The 18,337-nt window shown below is 60.7% G+C and overlaps 1 protein-coding gene across 7 annotated transcripts in view; it reads left to right on the plus strand.

Annotated features, from left to right (window-relative positions):
* LOC138808184 (serine/threonine-protein phosphatase 2A 55 kDa regulatory subunit B gamma isoform) overlaps positions 1-18,337 on the plus strand; it is a 55,997-nt gene that overhangs the window by 35,159 nt on the left and 2,501 nt on the right. For 2 of the 7 annotated variants that reach the window (XM_069994132.1, XM_069994133.1), the window contains exons 2-8: positions 6,312-6,409; positions 8,438-8,603; positions 9,511-9,623; positions 10,169-10,346; positions 13,439-13,603; positions 14,746-14,915; positions 15,099-15,190. In XM_069994132.1, the coding sequence (XP_069850233.1) occupies positions 6,312-6,409; positions 8,438-8,603; positions 9,511-9,623; positions 10,169-10,346; positions 13,439-13,603; positions 14,746-14,915; positions 15,099-15,190 (982 nt within the window). Of the gene's footprint in view, positions 1-5,402; positions 5,548-5,736; positions 5,863-6,311; positions 6,410-8,437; positions 8,617-9,510; positions 9,624-10,168; positions 10,347-13,438; positions 13,604-14,745; positions 14,916-15,098; positions 15,191-18,337 lie in introns of those variants that run through there. The other 5 variants (XM_069994127.1, XM_069994128.1, XM_069994130.1 and 2 more) reach the window with 5 other exon arrangements.

An 18,337-nucleotide genomic window follows, 5' to 3' on the forward strand; every position in this document is an offset into this window, starting at 1 on the left:
GATTCTGTAGTTTAGTCTCTACGGGGCACGTGTGTAGGCATGTGTGTTGACTGCATTCCTCTGGGCTGTACCCAGGGTGGTATAGCCACAGGTACCTTGGAATCTGCCCTGGCCAGGTGGATTTGCGCCAACACTCCTCCCATGCTGTCCCCAGGGACCATGAGTGTGCTTCCCGGAGCCTCAGTTTCCCCATCAGGGCTGAGAACAGTGCCTGCCTTTCCCGTGATCGGAGGTCAGAGGTGCGCAGTATACTTGTAAATGGCACGAAAAGGAAGCCTTGGACGTGGAGCTAGCCTGCTGGCCGCTGGCCTGGCCATCCACAGGGCAGCCACTGGGATGTGGAAGGACGGAGGGGCTCTTCAGAGACGCTTCCTCCATGGCTGTCTGGGGTCCTGGGCTGGTGGTGGAGGAGGAGACCAGGAGAGCGTGGCGCCGGGGGGAGGGGGAAGGCAGGTGGCCGGGTGGTCAAGGCTGTGTGGCTGTAGGGACAGCGTGGGAAGGCCCCGCCCGGGGGCTGAGACGAGGCCAAGCTGGTCCCAGAGCTGGGTGGGAATGGAATTGAACCGGCCCTCTCACCGTGAGGCCCTGCTTTCCCCACACAGTGTGCCGCTGCCTCCGCTCGCCCTCCGCTGGGCCCGGAGCCCGGGACGCCATGGTGGCCACACTCTGTGCGCGTGTGAGCGGCCACGTCCCCTGCAGGGCTGGGTGCACCCAGGGCCCGCTTGGCGCGCCTCTGAGTTCTGGCTGCCCAGGGAAAGGTCTGGCACTCCATGGGGCGCCATAGGTCCTTGCAGAAGAAGTCAACAGCCTCTTGCAAAGCAGTGAAAAATGTCTGCGTGGCCCGGGAGCGGGCTTGTGTCCGGAGCGGAGCGTGGGCCCAGCCAGGCGGGCCCAGGCTCCATAGGCCGCCACAGAAGCTGTCGCGAGGGCTACAGAGGGGAGGGGAGGCAGGGAAGGGGCCGGAGGCTCTGTCCCAATTCAGGTGTCGGCGGGGACAGGGCAGATGCGAGCAGACTGGCCTGACCCCAGGGGTCCGGTGGACACGTAGAGGTGATTAGACCTGAAGGGGCTTCTTCATGTTGTGTTGCGCACCTGCCAGCGGCGGCCTGGGCTGGGAGCATGGGAGTCGGGGGACCCCAGGTGCTGCGAGGCCAGAAGCCAGCCTGGGCCAACCGGCTGGTCCAGACTCAAGCCGTCAGTGCAGATCAGCGTCAGGCCGGCTTTGCCTTCTAGCCGGGGACAGTGCACGGGCAGCTCTGAGGCTAGGAGGGCTGACGTGGCCTGAACCTTGGCAAGGCCGGGTTCCAATCCCACAGCCCCCTCCTCTCCACCCCCCCCCCCCCCCCACACACACACAGCAAACTTCACGGTTGCCCACAGCCTCTTCCCTCGCACTTCAGTCACCTGGCTACTGGAAGATGACGTTCATCAGCGTCATCAGTGTTGTCATTGTACAGACTTGAGGGCGGTGCATGTCTTCTCCCAGGCAGTTCTGTCTCTGCTGCGGTGTGAGCCTGGCCTGTGCAGCTGGCCGCAGCTGGCCCATTCCGGGAATGGCCCGGAAGGGGCAGTGTCTTCCGCAGAAGCCTGTGCTCAGCAGCCTCGGACCAAGGGCGTTCCGAGGCCCCCGCCCCCCCCCCCATCTCTCTCCTGGGATCTCCAGCCCCTCACCCAGGTTCTGCAGCCTCTCTTCCTGTGTCTTGTTTTTTCCTTGAAGAACAAGGGATCACTGTGGGAAAGCTTGGGTGTGGCCCAAAAGGTAGAATGCCTGCCTAGTGAGCACAAGGCCCCAAGTCCAAACTCCAGTCCTGTCAAAGAAGCAACCGTATGATGCCACTGGAATACTACTCAGCCATGAAAGGGAGCCAATACTGCCGGGAGAGGGAAATGCTTGCGTGAACCTCGAACGCACAAGTGGACTTGCACAGAGGCCAGGCGGACGTGAGAGAGAGGACGGGGTGTGGGGTGCTGTTTATGTGAAGTTTCCTTTTTTTTGTTGTTGTTGTTGGTCATGGGGCTTAAACTCTGGGCCTGGGCACCGTGTCTCAGCTTCAGCTCAAGGCTAGCGCTCTACCACTTGAGCCACAGCATCACTTCCAGTTTTCTGGTGGTTTATTGGAGATAAGAGTCTCACAGACTTTCCTGCCCAGGCTGGCTTTGAACCACGATCCTCATATCCCAGCGTCCTGAGTAGCTAGGATTATAGACGTGAGCCACAGGTACCCGGCAAAGTTTCCTTTCCTTTCTGTGTGAACGAGCAGACTTTCTGTATATCCTTCGTTGTTATTTTATTTTTTGAGGCAGGATCTTGCTATGTATCCCAGGAGTGCCTTGAGCTGATGATCTTCCTTTCTCAGTCTCCCAGGTGCTGGGGTTATGGGCACGGGCTGCCACGCCTGACTCTTAGTATCCTTTTACCCAGTTAAAATTGCAGCTGTTCAGACCACGATTGTGCTTTCTTTATCTATCTGATCGGGGGCAAGGTCCCTCGAACATCTTCTGATCGGGGTCTAGATCCTTGAGTGTCTTTTGCACTGAGCAGGGTTGGTTGGTCTGGCCTTCCTTCCTTCTGCATGTCTGCATATGGTTTGGGATCATATCCTGAGTATACCATGACAGGAAACTAAATAAATTTATTTTATTTTTATCCAACAATTTTCTAACCTGTTCCTAACCTTACCTCCCCCCCCCCCCCGCCCCCCCATCACCTGGGCCCCTGGTAACAGCGGTTCAGACCAGCCTTTTCCCTTGCACATGTAGGTCAGATCGTTCAGTGCCTGGCTCATTTCACATAGCACAATGTCTGCCAGGCCCATCTGTGTGGTTGCAAATAACAGGAGCTCATGCTTTTTAAGGGCTGAATAGTATTCCTTTGCATTCTGTATCGTGTTTTTGAAAGTGGGAGTTTTAGATTCCAGGCCTACAACGTGTCAGCTCTGGCCATGTGCCCCAATATACACACACACAAAAAAAGTCACGCTGAAGAGCAGTGAGAGGAGATTTCTGTACGTGCCCTGACGTCTGAGAAGACAGTGTGTCAGTGCGTCGGTTAGATGGTGCACAAGGAACTCCTGGGTGGCTGCCCGGGAGGGAGCGCTGGCTGCTCGTTGCCAAGTGAATATCACACCAGTCACACGGGCACCAAGGAAGCCTGGCACGGGAGTGACACGCGCGCCCTCAATTGCCTGTTACTGTGGAAACCGCCGGCACTGCTTTGTCTGGTTATGTGGACATTGTGATAATAGCATTATTTTCTCCATCAGTAAAAATAATGTACAAGTTATACACAGTGTAATGTCCTCACCAAATTGTATACTCGTTATTATATATATCATATTCCCATCAAACTTGGGTCCATCAGATAGGTGTTCTTTGTGGATCAGTTATACCCCCAATAAAGCTATTAAAGATGGTTTTTAGAAAACATTCAGAAGAAAGAGTAAAATGGAGAACAGCTATTTCAGTTCCACAACCCTGAAGCGAGCTGTGTTGGTATTTTGAGTCTGCTGCTGCTTTCCCCCGGCCTGTTTATTTAGTGAGGCTGTGATCACTGGTCTATATAATTAAACGCATCTTATGTTCAATTTTATATCCTGTTCCCTCTCCCTTGAGGGGCTTTTGAGGTGAAGTGGCGAGCCCCAGAGCTGTGTGTGGCCCGCTAGCCCGGCAGAGGTGAGGCTCTGGCTTAACTCGGACGCAGCCGGCCTGACACCCAGGCCAGGAGCTCGCGGTGTGGACTGCCCGCTGGTGGGACCCTGGTGGCCCTGCCCCGCTGCTCTCCTTCCCGCATCCGGAGCCAGGGAGGGACGCAGCCAGCCATCACCCGGCACGTCACCCTTCCTCCTCCCCCTCTGGGGTGGCCGGCCGAGCCTTCCCCCGCGTGGCTCAGCCCGCACGGCCGCCGTGTGGCTCTGTGGTACAAGAGAAAAAAGAAACGGCGGCACAGTGCGCCGATGCCTGTAGCATGCCCAGCGCGTTCAGGCACCGGTGGGGTTGTGAAGTGCAGCCATGGGAGCCAGGCATTGAGTGTCTGAGCTTCCTTCCCCGCTGCGGAGACTGACAGTGAAAGGGCTTGGAAAGCCGGGGGGGGGGTTGGGCCACTCTGAGGGGCGCGGGGTGTGGGTGCTGGGCCAGAGGGGTGGCGGGTGCCCACGGCAGGCAGTAGGTCCGTCTGTGTGCTGGGCGGAGGTCCAAGGGAACCACAGACCGGAGATCCAGGCTGGCTGCGGGCAGAAGCCGGGCCTGCAGAGGCTAGAAGGGGGGGGTGAGGAGGGGGCGCCGCAGGGCAGAAGAGCTGGGGCTGCGCCCGCCGAGCCTGCCCTGGCCTGTGCTGTGCCCGCTCCGGGCTGGGCTTGGCCAGCGGTCCCGGCTCCACCAGAGGCACGAGGCCTGCCTGGGCACGTCCACCCAGCCAAGGCCGAGGTCAGGGCCCACCCTGTGCAGCCCTGCGGCCCTCCACGCAGGGCTTGTCTGCCAGCGAGTCTCCACAGGTCAGGAGCGGGAGGCCAGGCGGTCAGAGACAGTCGTTCACCATGAAGCGGGCACCGTGGGCCGTGGTCACACACCGGTGTCCCAGGAGCAGCTGGCGTCCCTCCTTCAGGAGACAGTGGGTGACCCGAGTGCCCAGGCAGCGGGGGAGGGGCTGTGAAGGCGGGTGGGCCGCAGGGACCCTGCCCTGTAGTGGAGGCTCCCATGGTGGGGGGGCAGGGAGGCCAAGTGGGGGTCAAGGCAACTGGGGCCTCCTCAGCCCTGCAGAGGCCGCCTGCCTTTCCTAAAGGTCAAAATAATGGAGGAGGTAGGGTTGGTGGAATTCCAGCTTGGAGTCTCTAGATAAACCTCCACCCTACTGGCTGTCTGTCTGTCTGTCTGGCTGGCTGTCAGTCAGGGAGGATAGAGGATGGGTGGGGTGGGGTGCTATGCTCTTTTCTGGTCCCTTGGTAGGAGTGTCACTGCTGTGGTTGGTTTGAAAATAAATCCAAACTCAAGTGCCAGTGGCTCATGCCCATAATTCCAGCAACTCAGATGGCGGAGATTTGAGGATGATGCAGAGGTCAGAGGTCATCCCATTCTTGGATGGGGGGGGGGTGCTGCTCTGATCTGCCAGCGATGGCTACTTGGACATATGCAGATAGTGTTCTAGCACTTTCTACATTTCCAGATATGTTAGAAATGACTTGTATAGAAGCACTTCATTCTCCAGGCATTAAGAATAAATGCAAGTTAGAAATAAAGTTCTGCCTTGCGGTTCGGGGCAAGCTTGTGGATGGGGTTTGGGGCCGGCCTTGGCTGGCGAGCTGGGGCTCTGGAAGAGCCATCCTGTTCCTGCGGCCCCATCCTCCTCCTGCCTGTTGCAGCCCCTGGAATGTTCGGGCCGGTTGTCTCTGTGACTCGAGTCCCAGAATGTTGGCATGGAAGGGGGTTCCCGTGTTCCCGTGCCAGGACTGGACCTGGGGATGGGGGTGTCAGTCCTCTCCAAGTCCATGCCCATGCAGGAGAACCAGCCCTGGGTGTCTGGGACCCCAGGTACCTGGCAGCCCTTTCAGAAAGGTCCTGGATGCCGGGGTCACAGGGGCTGGAAGGGGGCAGGGGGAGCAGCATGCGGAGCTGAGGGCTCAGCCTTCTGGGGTGCAGGCCGGGAGGGGTCCCAGAGGCCTGCCTGTGGGTGAGCTCGGGGCGTCACCCGACAGGACTGGGCATCTGGCTCTAATGGGTGGGGGGGGTCTCATTCGTCAACAGCCGTGTTGGGAGGGGCTGGCCTGCCCTGGGCGGCCAGACACCGGGGCCCACTAGACCGCTCAAGGAAGCAGGATGAGGCCCCGCCCGGGTGGCCTCAGGTGTCGCCTCCTGTCCCCTCTCGTCCAGGTACCAGCGTCTGCGGGTGCTGCGCTGTTCCCTGCCCTCCGCCCACCATGCATGCTCCCAGGTGGCCTCCCCGGGCGGGCCTCCGGCCCAGCCTCCATCCCAGCTCCACAGAGCTGGGCTCTGTCCAGACAGCTGTAGCTCACTGTGTCTGGGCCCTTGGTCCCTTATGTCTCCTTCCTGAAACGTCCTCCAGGGTGGAGGGGGTGGTGCTCCCTTCCCCTCCCCGAGGCCCCGTCCCTGAGTGAGGCTGAGTTACGGTACAGCCCCACAGACTCATCTGTCTCCCCCAGGGAACCTGCAGTGCTTGGGGGAGGAAAGGAGGGAAAAGGAGGGTGAGGAGTAGCATCTAATCGTGAAGACATACTCCTCACCCCTGGGTCCCCTCCTGCCCACGGCCCCGCAGGGGTGCGGGGCCCCGTCTGCTGACCCCTCCCCTCTCTCTCCCCTAGCCGACATCATCTCCACCGTTGAGTTCAACCACACTGGAGAGCTCCTGGCCACAGGTGACAAGGGCGGCCGGGTGGTCATCTTCCAGCGGGAACCAGAGGTATGTAGGGGTGAGGGGGGCTGGCTTGGCAGGGGTGGGTGGGGCAGGGAGGACGGATTCCAAGCTGGGCCTTGGCACTGCCTTCCAGAGCTCTGCCCTGGAGCTGGAGGTAAGCGGGGGGCGGGGGGGGGTGCTGTGGCTGGCTGGTACAGAGGGGAGCCCAGGTCTGCTCACAAAGCCATGCTTGCACCCTGAAACCCCAGAAAAACCTCAGCGCAGCCAGAGCCTCCCTTAAACCTTCCTGTGCCTGGGTGGCTGTAGAAAGGGGGCGATCAAGGCCTCTCCTGCCTGGCTCCTGAAGGCAGGCTGCAGCTGCCGTGTGGTGGTCAGGCCCAGTCCTCCCCCCCACACACACACACTTCCCAGTCCCTCCCCAGGCCCGCCACTCCACGTCCGAGTGTGCTACTCAGCAGCATCCTGAGGAAAGCGAGAGTGGCCTGGGATTGTTCTGTGCACCTACTGTGCGCAGGCTCCTGGCCAGGTGTTCTGTGCACTATCCTGGCTACTCTCCTCGCTCAGCTCCGGGAGAGGTGGGGATCCCCACACTTGTAGCTATGGAAACAGACCGGTCACCTGCCCGTGCCCAGCAGCCCAGCACGGCAAGCAGCCCCCTGGTCCCTGGCTGTGATGTGTCACACAACACCGTGAAGGACTTCTCTCCGTGAACATGTGCTGGGCTGAAACCAGGGAGAAGGCAGAGGCGGGGAGGGGCGGAGCTGAGCGGAGGGGCGGGGCTGAGCATGGTCCTGGGGCTGTGATTCCCCTCACGGCCACCCCCTGGGGCAGTGGTGCATGTAAGGACACACCCTGGGAGGTGGCTGGCACGGCTGAGGACACAGCACAGCCCTCCTGCTGCCAAATTCAGAGGCAAATTAACTCTGGCAGATCTGTCTGTCCGTCTGTCCCAGTCCTTGGCCTAGAGCTTGATCTCAGGGCCCCAGAGCTGTCTTTTAGCTCTTTCCTTTTTTTTTTTTAAACATTTATTCAAGGCTGGCACTCTACCACTTGGACCACAGCTTCACTTCTGGCTTTTTGCTAGTTAATAGATGGTAGGGGTCTCATGGACTTCCCTGCCCAGGCTGGCTTCAACCATGATCCTCAGATCTCAGTCTCCTACGTCCCTAGGATCACAGGCGTGAGCCACGGGCACCGGGCTTTTCCTTTGGTTTTACCTTCTTCCTTCGGCCCCTCCCCACGACTGTGCTCACGGGAGAGGAAGTAGAATGGAGGCAAAAACATGAGAGAACTGGAATCTTTGCCAGAGCGAGGCAGAGGGCGGAGCCTAAACATAGACACTCTCCGATAATGAACAGGAAAACTTGAAGCTGAGCCTGCGTGGTTGGAGAATTCATTGGTCTCTGCAGTGCAGCTTCACGTTGCCATGGAAACAAACAGCTGGGAAAGCTGTCCCTGAGGCTCACCCTGGACCCAGCACCTTCATATTGGAGGGAGGGACTGTACCGGGGGTGGGGGGGGCCATACCATAAAGAACTCCGCTGCCTAAGCCCGGATGGCGCCCGGCAGCCCAGTCAGGGGTGCTGTCCTGTCTCGGGTCTGTTGTCGCCGGGTGTCCTGTCCCAGGACTGCATGTGTCTGTCTCCCCTGCAAAGTCAGGCCCCAGCTGGATCCGTGGGTGCCAGGAGCAGGTTAGGGCTGACACAGGCTGGTCAGACCCTCAGCTCTGCCTTCTGTCCTCGATAGTCACAGGTCGCCGTGTGGCCTGTCTCCATGCGGGCTGCGGGCTGCGAATAGGAGAGCCCTGAAGCCTTTGTCAGTGTTCAGCATGGAGTAGTCGCTCAGCAAACCTGAGCTCACTCAGTTGTTTAGCTGCGCTGACGACACGGTGGGCCAGCGAGTCCTGGGTCACGGAGGCATAGCATTCTCCTCGGCCCTGGTGCCTGCCCCCGGTGGCTGGCTGAAAGGCTGTGTCAGACCCTCTGACGGTTTGACCACTGTCCCCTTCCCCTTGCCTGCGCCAGCCTCCGTGGGGCAGTCCTGCAGCTCAGCCGCCTCTTGGTTTCCTTGCAGAGTAAAAATGCACCTCATAGCCAGGGCGAGTACGACGTGTACAGCACTTTCCAGAGTCACGAGCCAGAGTTCGACTATCTCAAGAGCCTGGAGATAGAGGAGAAGATCAACAAGATCAAATGGCTCCCGCAGCAGAATGCGGCTCACTCGCTCCTGTCCACCAATGGTGAGGCCTCATGGTATGCATGCGTGTGCACGCGTGCGCACGTGCATGTGTGTATGAGCATGCATGTACATGTTCATACGTGTATGTGTGTACCCATACAGATGTACACTCGTACAGCAGGACATAGCCCACTCGTTCTTGTCCACTGATGGTGCAGCTGCCTGAGGGGTGTGTGTGTGTGTGTGTGTGAGAGAGAGAGACAGAGACAGAGAGAGGGAGGGAGGGTGGGAGGCAGGGAGGCAGGTAGGCAGGTAGGCAGGTGAGGAACTGGCTCATGTGATCAGGGGAGCCAGTGAGGCTGCAGTCTGTAGCGTAGACCCCTGGCTGGAAGGCAGGGAAGAGCTGCAGTTCACACCTGAAGCCATTTCCTGGCAGCTGGCCTTTGCCCTCTCCCGGCCTTCAGCTGGTTAGATGTGGCCCACTCACATGATGGAAGGTCACCTGCTTACTCCAATCTCAGCTCAAGAGAAAAAACAACAAATAACCCTTCACAGCTGTGTCTGAGATACATCTAACCCAACAGGCGACGCTGACAGTTCACCACCACACCCACTCAGCTTTCTCTTGTGATGTTCTTGGCAGGGTGAGGGCAGGTGGGTTGTCCCGGGGCGTCAGACCCTCAGCCCGCGACTGTCACCTTTGGGATCCAACATGAGAAAGGGCTGGAGTAAAGACCAGCTCTGCACACCATGTGCTTGCACACACACACACACACACACACACACACAGGTGCTGGCACACGCACACGCTGTGTGTAGAACCCACACGGTGGGAGATGTTCCTCATCCAGCGCGGCGTGGGGGTCTCGGGCTTTCCAGTGGGTGCCATTGTGTGGCTGGCTGGAGCCATGCATGCCCTCCGTCCCGGTGGTGGATGACATGTGTTCTTCTCTGTTCTTTTCTTCAAGATAAAACGATAAAGTTATGGAAGATTACCGAGCGAGACAAGCGGCCGGAGGGCTACAACCTGAAGGATGAAGAAGGGAAGCTGAAGGATCTTTCCACAGTGACCTCGTTGCAGGTGGGCACCGACGCCCGGGACCTGCGCCTGGGCTTTGCATTCCTTTTTTTCTTTGAAACCACAGGGGTTTTAAGGCTTGGAGAGCCTTGAGGGTTGGTGTCTGGTGGGGCTGCTTCTGTGGGGCGGCTGTGTCCCCTGCTCCAGGCCTCAGTTTCCTCACCAGAACCCCCGTTTTCCTTGGAGCAGGGTGAGGTCACGGGATCCTGACGTTTTTTTCTACCCCCCAAAACCTGAGGCCCACCCAGGCGCTGGTGGCTTATACCTATAATCCTAGCAGGAGGCTGAGATCTGACGATCATGGTTCAGAACCAGCCTGGGCAGGAAAGTCCACGAGACTCTTATCTCCAACAAACTACTAAAAAAGCAACAGGAGTGGAGCTGTGGCTCAAGTGGTAGAGCGCCAGCCTTGAACAACAACAGCTTCAGGGATCATGCCCTGGACTGCACACACAAAAAGCTGGGGCCCAGAAGGGCACCTTCCACCCCCACCCCCCACCCCCGGCCCTGCTGTCCGACCTGCTTCTTCTCCTCCCCTCCTCCTGCAGGTGCCGGTGCTGAAGCCCATGGATCTGATGGTGGAAGTGAGCCCCCGGAGGATCTTTGCCAACGGCCACACCTACCACATCAACTCCATCTCGGTCAACAGCGACTGCGAGACCTACATGTCCGCGGATGACCTGCGCATCAACCTGTGGCACCTGGCCATCACGGACAGGAGCTTCAGTATCCTTCCCCCCGGCCCCACTGCCGCCCCTCCAGGCCGGAGCCTTCAAATGGCGGGCGGGTTCGACTGTGAGCCGCTCGGCTTGGGGTCTTTGCCTCTGTTTAGCTTCTTAGGGAGAGGCTGCGTACTCTGTGGCTAGGTCCCACATCTGGAATCACATGTCTGCTTAGGAAAACATTTGCGTGTGCGCTGGGACTCTGACTTGAATTGAGGGCCTGGCTGCTCCCTCTTAGCTCTTTTGCTCAAGGCTGGTGCTCTGCTGTGTGAGCCACAGCTCTAGTTCTTCCATTTTGGTGGTTAATTGGCTGGCATTGAACCGTGATCCTTGGGTCTCAGCCTCCTGAGCAACTAGGTACAGCGTCCTAGGCTGGTAAACAGGGCTTCCCCTGGAGGACCTACCCCGCTCCTGCACACTTCAGGAGGAAAGAGGCTCCCTCTGCTGGTCCCCAGACCCCTCCCCTCCCCCAGCACCCTCTGCTGCTGCTCCCCAGACACCCCCTCCCCGTTCTTTGATTCCTTCCGCTCACACATTCCCCCATCTCTGTTTTAAACAGCCTCTCATGCTTTTTCAATGCCAGCATCTGGAGACGGGTCCATGCGGTGGTTTGCTAGAGTTTTCTGCTGCTCAAGGATAGCACAGGGCCACAGCTGAGGCCGCTGATCTATTTTTAGCGCTCACACATTTCAAGATGGTTCCATTGATTTTTTTTTTCTTCCCTAAGCAATTGTTTGTGCTGCAGGCCGGCCTCACCTCACCCCTTAGTCTGGAACACGTTTTCTGTCTCATCTGTGGAGCTGGCCACAGCCGGGGGGACACAGCCAGGGTTAGGAGGTGGAGGCCGGGCAGCATGTCTGCTTGCTGAGAACTCGGCTGGAGTGAAGAGGGCCGGCGGGGCCCTGAGCTGGGCATCCTCCAGCCCGAGACCCCCTGGCCTGCGCTGCCCAGGCCCCTGGCGGCCCCAGGTCCTCAGCCTTGCTGATCTGGTCTATTCGGTGGGGTGTGCCCCTCCGCCAGCCTCTGAGAGCCGAGTGTCCCATGGGCACACGGCCTGACGCGGCGTGCACCAGTGATCCTCACCAGGCCGTGACCCACTGTGTAGAGCGGACCCGGGGCCCGCGGCCTGCACAGCCATCCCTTCCTCTCCAGTGGGACGGCGGTGTTGAGCACGGCCCGGGTGCTGGCGCAGCGCCCCTGGGCTGCAGGCACAGCTGTGCAGGTTGTCTGCTGTCTTGGGGGGGGGGGAGTTGTGGTTGGATAAGAAGAGTGGGCCTGCCGGGTGCTGGTGGCTCACGCCTGTAATCCTAGCTACTCAGGAGGCTGAGATCTGAGGATCACACTTCAAAGCCAGCCCGGGCAGGAGAGACCGTGAGATTCCTATCTCCAATAAACCACCAGAAAACTGGAAGTGGCGCTGTAGCTCAAGTGGTAGAGCGCTCACCTTGAGCTGAAGAGCTGAGGGACAGTGCCCAGGCCCAGAGTTCAAACCACACGAAGAACAAAAAAAAAAAAAAAGAGTGGGCCTGAACACAAGCAGCCTCAGTAAGCCTTGGGGCGCGCTGAGGGTGGGTTGCTCCTGGATGGTAGCACACACCCAGGCACTAGCCTGCACCTGACAATGCTCGCCTCGCTGCTCGCCTCCTCAGGAGCCTGCGTGCCTAACGTGGGGTTCCAGCCTTGCCCCGATGGTGTGGCACCTCGTGGTCTCGGCCCACATGAGCCTCAGCCGTGGCTTGAGGACCACCCCACTCAGGTGGATGGGTGTCCAATGGCCCCTCGAAGCCTCTGGAACAGCGCCTGGTCCTGGGTCACAGCCCAGCGTCATTGTCACCCCGGTCTCACCTCGTGTCCCCCCAGAGTCTCCAGCAAGGCCGTGGTGTAGAAGCGGCGGACAGCTCTGACGGCTCCCGCTCAGCCCTCCACCCGCCCTCCCCTGCAACTCAGCGTGACAGGGCCACAGTGGCGTCCAGGGATCAAGGACAGATGCGTGGTTTCCCCACTGCCCAGTCCCTCTGTGCCCTGCCACTCTCTCCGGATGCCCAGCTGTGTCTGACCAGCTCAGTTTGCAGGGAGTGGGGGGACTGAGCTGCTGAGGAGTGAAGGAAGTTAACAGCGCACCCACCAGCTGATGGGACCGGAGACAGTGCACCAACCATGCCTGCCTGCGAGGGGCTTAGGCCACCCGGTCCTGCTTCTTCCTGAGGACAGGAGGGCAAGGGTGGCAGCAGATGCCCCAGCACGTGTGCCCCTGCCAGTATGTGGCAGGTGCAGGTGTGTAATAGATGCAGGTATGCAGCATGTACAGGTGCATAATAGATACAGGTATGCAGCAGGTGCAGGTGCGTAATAGATACAGGTAGGTGTGTAGTAGGCACAGGTAGGCAGCAGGTGCAGGTGTGTAATAGATGCAGGTATGCAGCAGGTATGTAATAGATACAGGTATGCAGCAGATACAGGTGTGTAATAGATAAAGGTATGCAGCAGGTGCAGGTGTGTAGTAGGCACAGGTAGGCAGCCGGTGCAGGTATGTAGTAGGCACAGGTATGCAGCAGGTGTGTAATAGATGCAGGTATGCAGCAGGTGCAGCTGTGTAATAGATGCAGGTAGGCAGCAGGTACAGCTGTGTAATAGATGCAGGTAGGCAGCAGGTACAGCTGTGTAATAGATGCAGGTAGGCAGCCGGTGCAGGTATGTAGTAGGCACAGGTATGCAGCAGGTGCAGGTGTGTAATAGATGCAGGTATGTAGCAGGTGCAGGTATGTGGTTGTTACAGATATGTAGTAGGCACTGGTAGGCAGCAAGTGGAGGTAGGCAGCAGGCACATTCTGTGTTCCTTTCTTCCTGTTTGCAATGGAGAAGTGAGGTCTGTGGTTACCGGGGCTGGAGCTGATGGCCCCTTCCTTGGGCGGGGAGGGAGGGAGGAGGTGGTGGGTCAGCCATGTGAGGCCGGTGGGCAGACACGGGGAGGGATGGCTGGCAAGCACCTGGTTAGTGGCTCTGTCCTCCAGGTTCAAGTGTTGGTGCTGAAAGGGCAGCTGAGCCGGGGGAGGGGCGGGGCCTTGCGCGGCCGTGTGCTCCTTGACCGCCGCCCAGACATCGTGGACATCAAGCCGGCCAACATGGAGGACCTGACCGAGGTGATCACAGCGTCCGAGTTCCACCCGCACCACTGCAACCTCTTCGTGTACAGCAGCAGCAAGGGCTCCCTGCGGCTCTGTGACATGCGGGCAGCCGCCCTGTGCGACAAGCACTCCAAGCGTGAGTGTGCACGCACACACGCACACGTGTGAGCATGTGGGGGTGTGAATCAGCGACTGAACGAATGACACCCCAAGCCTAAGCATGCGTGCGTGTGTGCGTACACGTGGGTGGGGGGTAGGTGAGTGAATGAGGACACAGATGAGTGAGTTGGATGCGTGTGAGTGAAAGAATGAATTGGTCCTCCCGACTAGCATCCTCCCTCTTGCCCTGACCGCTGCCTCCGCATGGGTGCTCGCCTGCCTCTGCTTCGCGGGCCTTCAGCTCCTGTCTGCCTCGGGACCTTTGCCCGTGTTGCCCCATCTTTCCTGCCAGCCCTTCTCCAGCCTGGCTGTCCAGTGTATGGTGTGGTCTGATCCCTGTCTGCAAGGAGCTGAGGGCCCCAGCGATCAGGGCTCCGTGTCCCCCCAGGGCCTGAGCGGAGCCTGTTACATAGAGGCTCTGAGTGTGGGCTGCTGGCTGGCTGCATGAGCATAAGCCGACGTTTCCCGCTCGCTGCACGAGCTTTTGGGACAGGCCGCGGTGCACAGACCGGGCCCTGGTCAGGGAGCAGCGGAGCTCTAGCAGGAAGCAGGGCTCCACTCCTCGTGGCCTGTGGCCAGTGGGGAGGGCTTTCGTGAGGCTCCAGGATCTGCCATCAGCCGGGCTGGGAGAACAGGCTGGCTGGGAGGCCTGCCAGTCGCTGGTTTCCAAGGAGACAGGAATGGCTGGTGACCAAGCCCGGCAGGTCCGGATCCCCACCCATCCCTGGCACCCCAACCCACTGGGCAGCGCATGCTGGGGAGGGAAAGGGATGGATGTCTAGAGAAAGTCAGACACGTTGCGTCGCCAGGAGGGGGCAGCAGAGGGCAGGGCAGCGCGCACGGCTCCAGGTTCAGATCCGCCCTTCTGGCTCCATCGGTCGGCTCTGAGGCAGGGAGCTTCCCCGTTTCTCTCATGTCCTCATCGGGGCTGAGAAGGTGGCACCGATGGGGGTGGACATGGCTCCACGCGAGTCCTCCCGCCCGCACTGGCCGCTCTGCCGGGAGGGGCGGGGCCTGGTGGGGGGGTGGGGCAGGTGTGAAGGGGGTGGGGCCAGCGCAGCCCCCCTCCCCCCCCCCCCCCCCCCCCCCGTGACCTGGCCACCCTTTGCCCCACCGCAGTTTTTGAGGAGCCCGAGGACCCCAGCAACCGCTCATTCTTCTCGGAAATCATCTCGTCAGTGTCCGACGTGAAGTTCAGCCACAGCGGCCGGTACATGCTCACCCGGGATTACCTCACTGTCAAGGTCTGGGACCTGAACATGGAGGCGAGGCCCATTGAGACCTACCAGGTGGGTCCGCTCAGACCCGGGGGTGCTGCGGGGGCCCTCCGGGAGTGCGGGAGCCCATCCCAAAGCATAACCAGGTGGCCTGCCGGCCGCGGGCCTGAGACCGGTGGCCACTCCTGCCTGCTTCCCTCCCCGGCCGTGGGCGGGCAGCCGGGGACCTGTCACTCAGCTGACCCCTCCCCTCAGGTCCATGACTACCTTCGGAGCAAGCTCTGCTCCCTGTATGAGAGCGACTGCATCTTCGACAAGTTCGAGTGCGCCTGGAACGGCAGCGACAGGTGAGCTGGGGCCTGGGGCCGCAGGGAGGGGGAGGTCGGGGGCCCTGGCCTGCGCCCCGGGGTCCTCGCTCCGTGAGGGGCTCCTTCAGCTCCAGATCACATCAGGTTCCTGCCCGTCCGCTGCCGGCTGCCCGCGCCTCCCAGGGTGCCCAGCGCCTCCGTGAGAATGGCCACCTCCTGCGGCTTTGGGCGCAGACCTGGGACTGTAAGAGGGACAGGACGAGGCGAGGGCTGCCCTGGAGGCCAAGCCAGGGGGCAGGGAGCTCCGGAAGTGGCTTGTGCTCGGTCAGAGCGACAGCACCGACAGCACCGTGACCACAGGGTCCACTGAAGGACGCGTAGTGGGCAGGCTTGGCTGGCATGTGGACACCTCTCGTGCTCACCTGCTCCGGGGACCCCCAGGACACAGGGCTCCTCGGGTTGCCTGAGCTGCATTCCTGATGTGTTTGGGGGCTCCCTGGGAATGGGCCTGGGGTCCTGTAGGCCGCGAGGGCCGCTCCAGCCCCTCCTGGCCTGTGTTGGGTGCCCTGTGCACAGCCGTGCCCAATGCCTGTCATGCTTCTGTGTGGCCACCAGGGGGTGCACGTGGCTAGACACAGGACCCTCGTCCCAGCCTTGGGGCTCAGCATCCCACCTTCCCCTCCCACTGCCCAGAGGTGGGCACTGTGCATGCCCCCTGCCCACATCCTAGGGTCCCTACCACCCTGCCCTCCTGTTTCCTTCGCCACCCTGCTCTCTCCTACTCCCCAGGGGCTCCCTGGAATGCCCCGCCCACCCCACTCTGTGAGTGTCCATGTCAAGAAGCCTTCTGGGCCCTTCCATCTGCCGGCTGCCATGCCTGTGGTCAGGGATCCCAAGACTGACAGACGCTGGCATCTGCAGCCCAGGAGCCCAGGCCCAAGGCCTGTCCGCAGGGGAAGCAAGCATGGGGAGGGGGAGATATGAGAAGGACCCTCCCCACCTCACCCCACCCAGTACGGGCCTCGCACCCGCTGCGTGCCCTCCAGGCAGGCGCTGGCCTTGGCACATTTTGTGTCATAGTCTTGGCAACCAAGAGGCCACTCCTGTCGATTGAGAGTCTGGAGGCAGACCGGAGAAGTGGAAAAGAATGGAGCCAGAAAGCACGGAGCTCCCCTTTCGCCCGTCCCGTGGCTGCGCACGGCTCAGCTGGCACTCCACACCCTGTGGCCCCCTTCCCCCGTCCCGTGGCTGCGCACGGCTCAGCTGACGCCCCACACCCTGTGGCCCCCTTCCCCCGTCCCCGTGGCTGCGACGGCTCAGCTGGTGCCCCACACCCTGTGGCCCCCTTCCCCCGTCCCGTGGCTGCGACGGCTCAGCTGACGCCCCACACCCTGTGGCCCCCTTCCCCCGTCCCCGTGGCTGCGCACGGCTCAGCTGACGCCCCACACCCTGTGGCCCCCTTCCCCCGTCCCTCCCGTGGCTGCGACGGCTCAGCTGGTGCCCCACACCCTGTGGCCCCCTTCCCCCGTCCCGTGGCTGTGCACGGCTCAGCTGGCGCCCCACACCCTGTGGCCCCCTTCCCCCGTCCCTCCCGTGGCTGCGCACGGCTCAGCTGGCGCCCCACACCCTGTGGCCCCCTTCCCCCGTTCCCCTGGCTGTGCACGGCTCAGCTGGCGCCCCACACCCTGTGGCCCCCTTCCCCCGTCCCTCCCGTGGCTGTGCACGGCTCAGCTGGCGCTCCACACCCTGTGGCCCCCTTCCTGCGCCCCGTGGCTGTGCACAGCTCAGCTGGTGCCCCACACCCTGTGGCCCCCTTCCCCCGTCCCGTGGCTGCGCACGGCTCAGCTGGCGCTCCACACCCTGTGGCCCCCTTCCCCCGTCCCCGTGGCTGTGCACGGCTCAGCTGGCGCCCCACACCCTGTGGCCCCCTTCCCCCCGTCCCGTGGCTGTGCACGGCTCAGCTGGCGCCCCACACCCTGTGGCCCCCTTCCCCCGTTCCCGTGGCTGCGCACAGCTCAGCTGGCGCTCCACACCCTGTGGCCCCGTTGCTCTGGTCCTTCCCACGTCCTGTGCTGCAGAATGGCCGGCGATGTCCTTTCTTGCCTTGCTAGGACGTCTGAGGGGAAAATGGCAGTGCCCACGTGAGCCTTCCTCACTCGGATAATGCCGTCTGTCTGTCCACCCATCGCCATCTGTCTATCCATCTACTTGCCCATTCTTTCATTTGCCCATCCATTCATCCATGTTTACCTATTTTTTCCATCCATCTATTCATCTGTCCACGCATCCATCTGTCCACCATCCGTCCATCCATCCGTTTATCCATCCATCTGTCCATCAACTCATCTATCCATCTATTCATCTGTCCACCCATCCATTCATCCATCCATCTGTCCATCCATTCATTTGAAATCCATCCATCTGTCCATCCATTCATTTGAAATCCATCCATTCATTTATCCATCCATCAATCCATCTATTTATCTATCCATCCCCATCTCTTCATCCATCTGTCTCTGGCCATCCATCTGGCCATCCAGCCAACCCTTTGAGAAGTGCAAGTAGCATGTTGAGTCTCACCTTCTGAACCTGCATGCCAGCAGTGAGGGAGAGAAGGTTCCAGCCCTCCCCGGTTCCCCTGTGCCTTCTGTCTGAGTAGTACGTCAGCACATGTCAGATGCAGCCCCTCCCCTGGCTGCTCCTGGGGTCCTCACATGATACCAGCACTCCTTCATCCCAGACCAGCCAGGGGTGCAGGGTGGAGAAGAGGCGGCCCCCCCATCATGCCGGCTGAGGCACAGGAAATGCAAGCTGGGATGGTGACCCCAGCACCCCTCCCCAGCTCCCAGCACCCCGAAGACCCCTGGACAGGACCACCGCCCTGCTGTCTCGTGCTGAGCCCAACTCCTGTGGATGGTTCCCCTCTGATCCTCCTGTCTCAGTCACGTCCCTCTCCCTAAGGTGTGGGTGTCTCCTCTCAGGTGGCAGTGGCCACTTGGGACCAGGCGGGCAGGCGGCCTGCGGTTCAGAGGCCAGGCATCTTCAGCGAATGTCCTCCGTGGCCCCAAGTCCAGGGCTGTGTGTGAGACTGGAGGAGAACAGCCGAGGATGTGCGTTTACTGTGCATGCAGGGGGCCCAGCTCCTGGCCCCAGAGTCCGAGGGGGGGGGACAGAGATACTGGGAAC

Source organism: Dipodomys merriami, unplaced genomic scaffold, assembly GCF_024711535.1.
Source record: "Dipodomys merriami isolate MVZ:Mamm:240054 unplaced genomic scaffold, mDipMer1.0.p SCAF_446, whole genome shotgun sequence".
NCBI lineage: Eukaryota > Metazoa > Chordata > Mammalia > Rodentia > Heteromyidae > Dipodomys > Dipodomys merriami.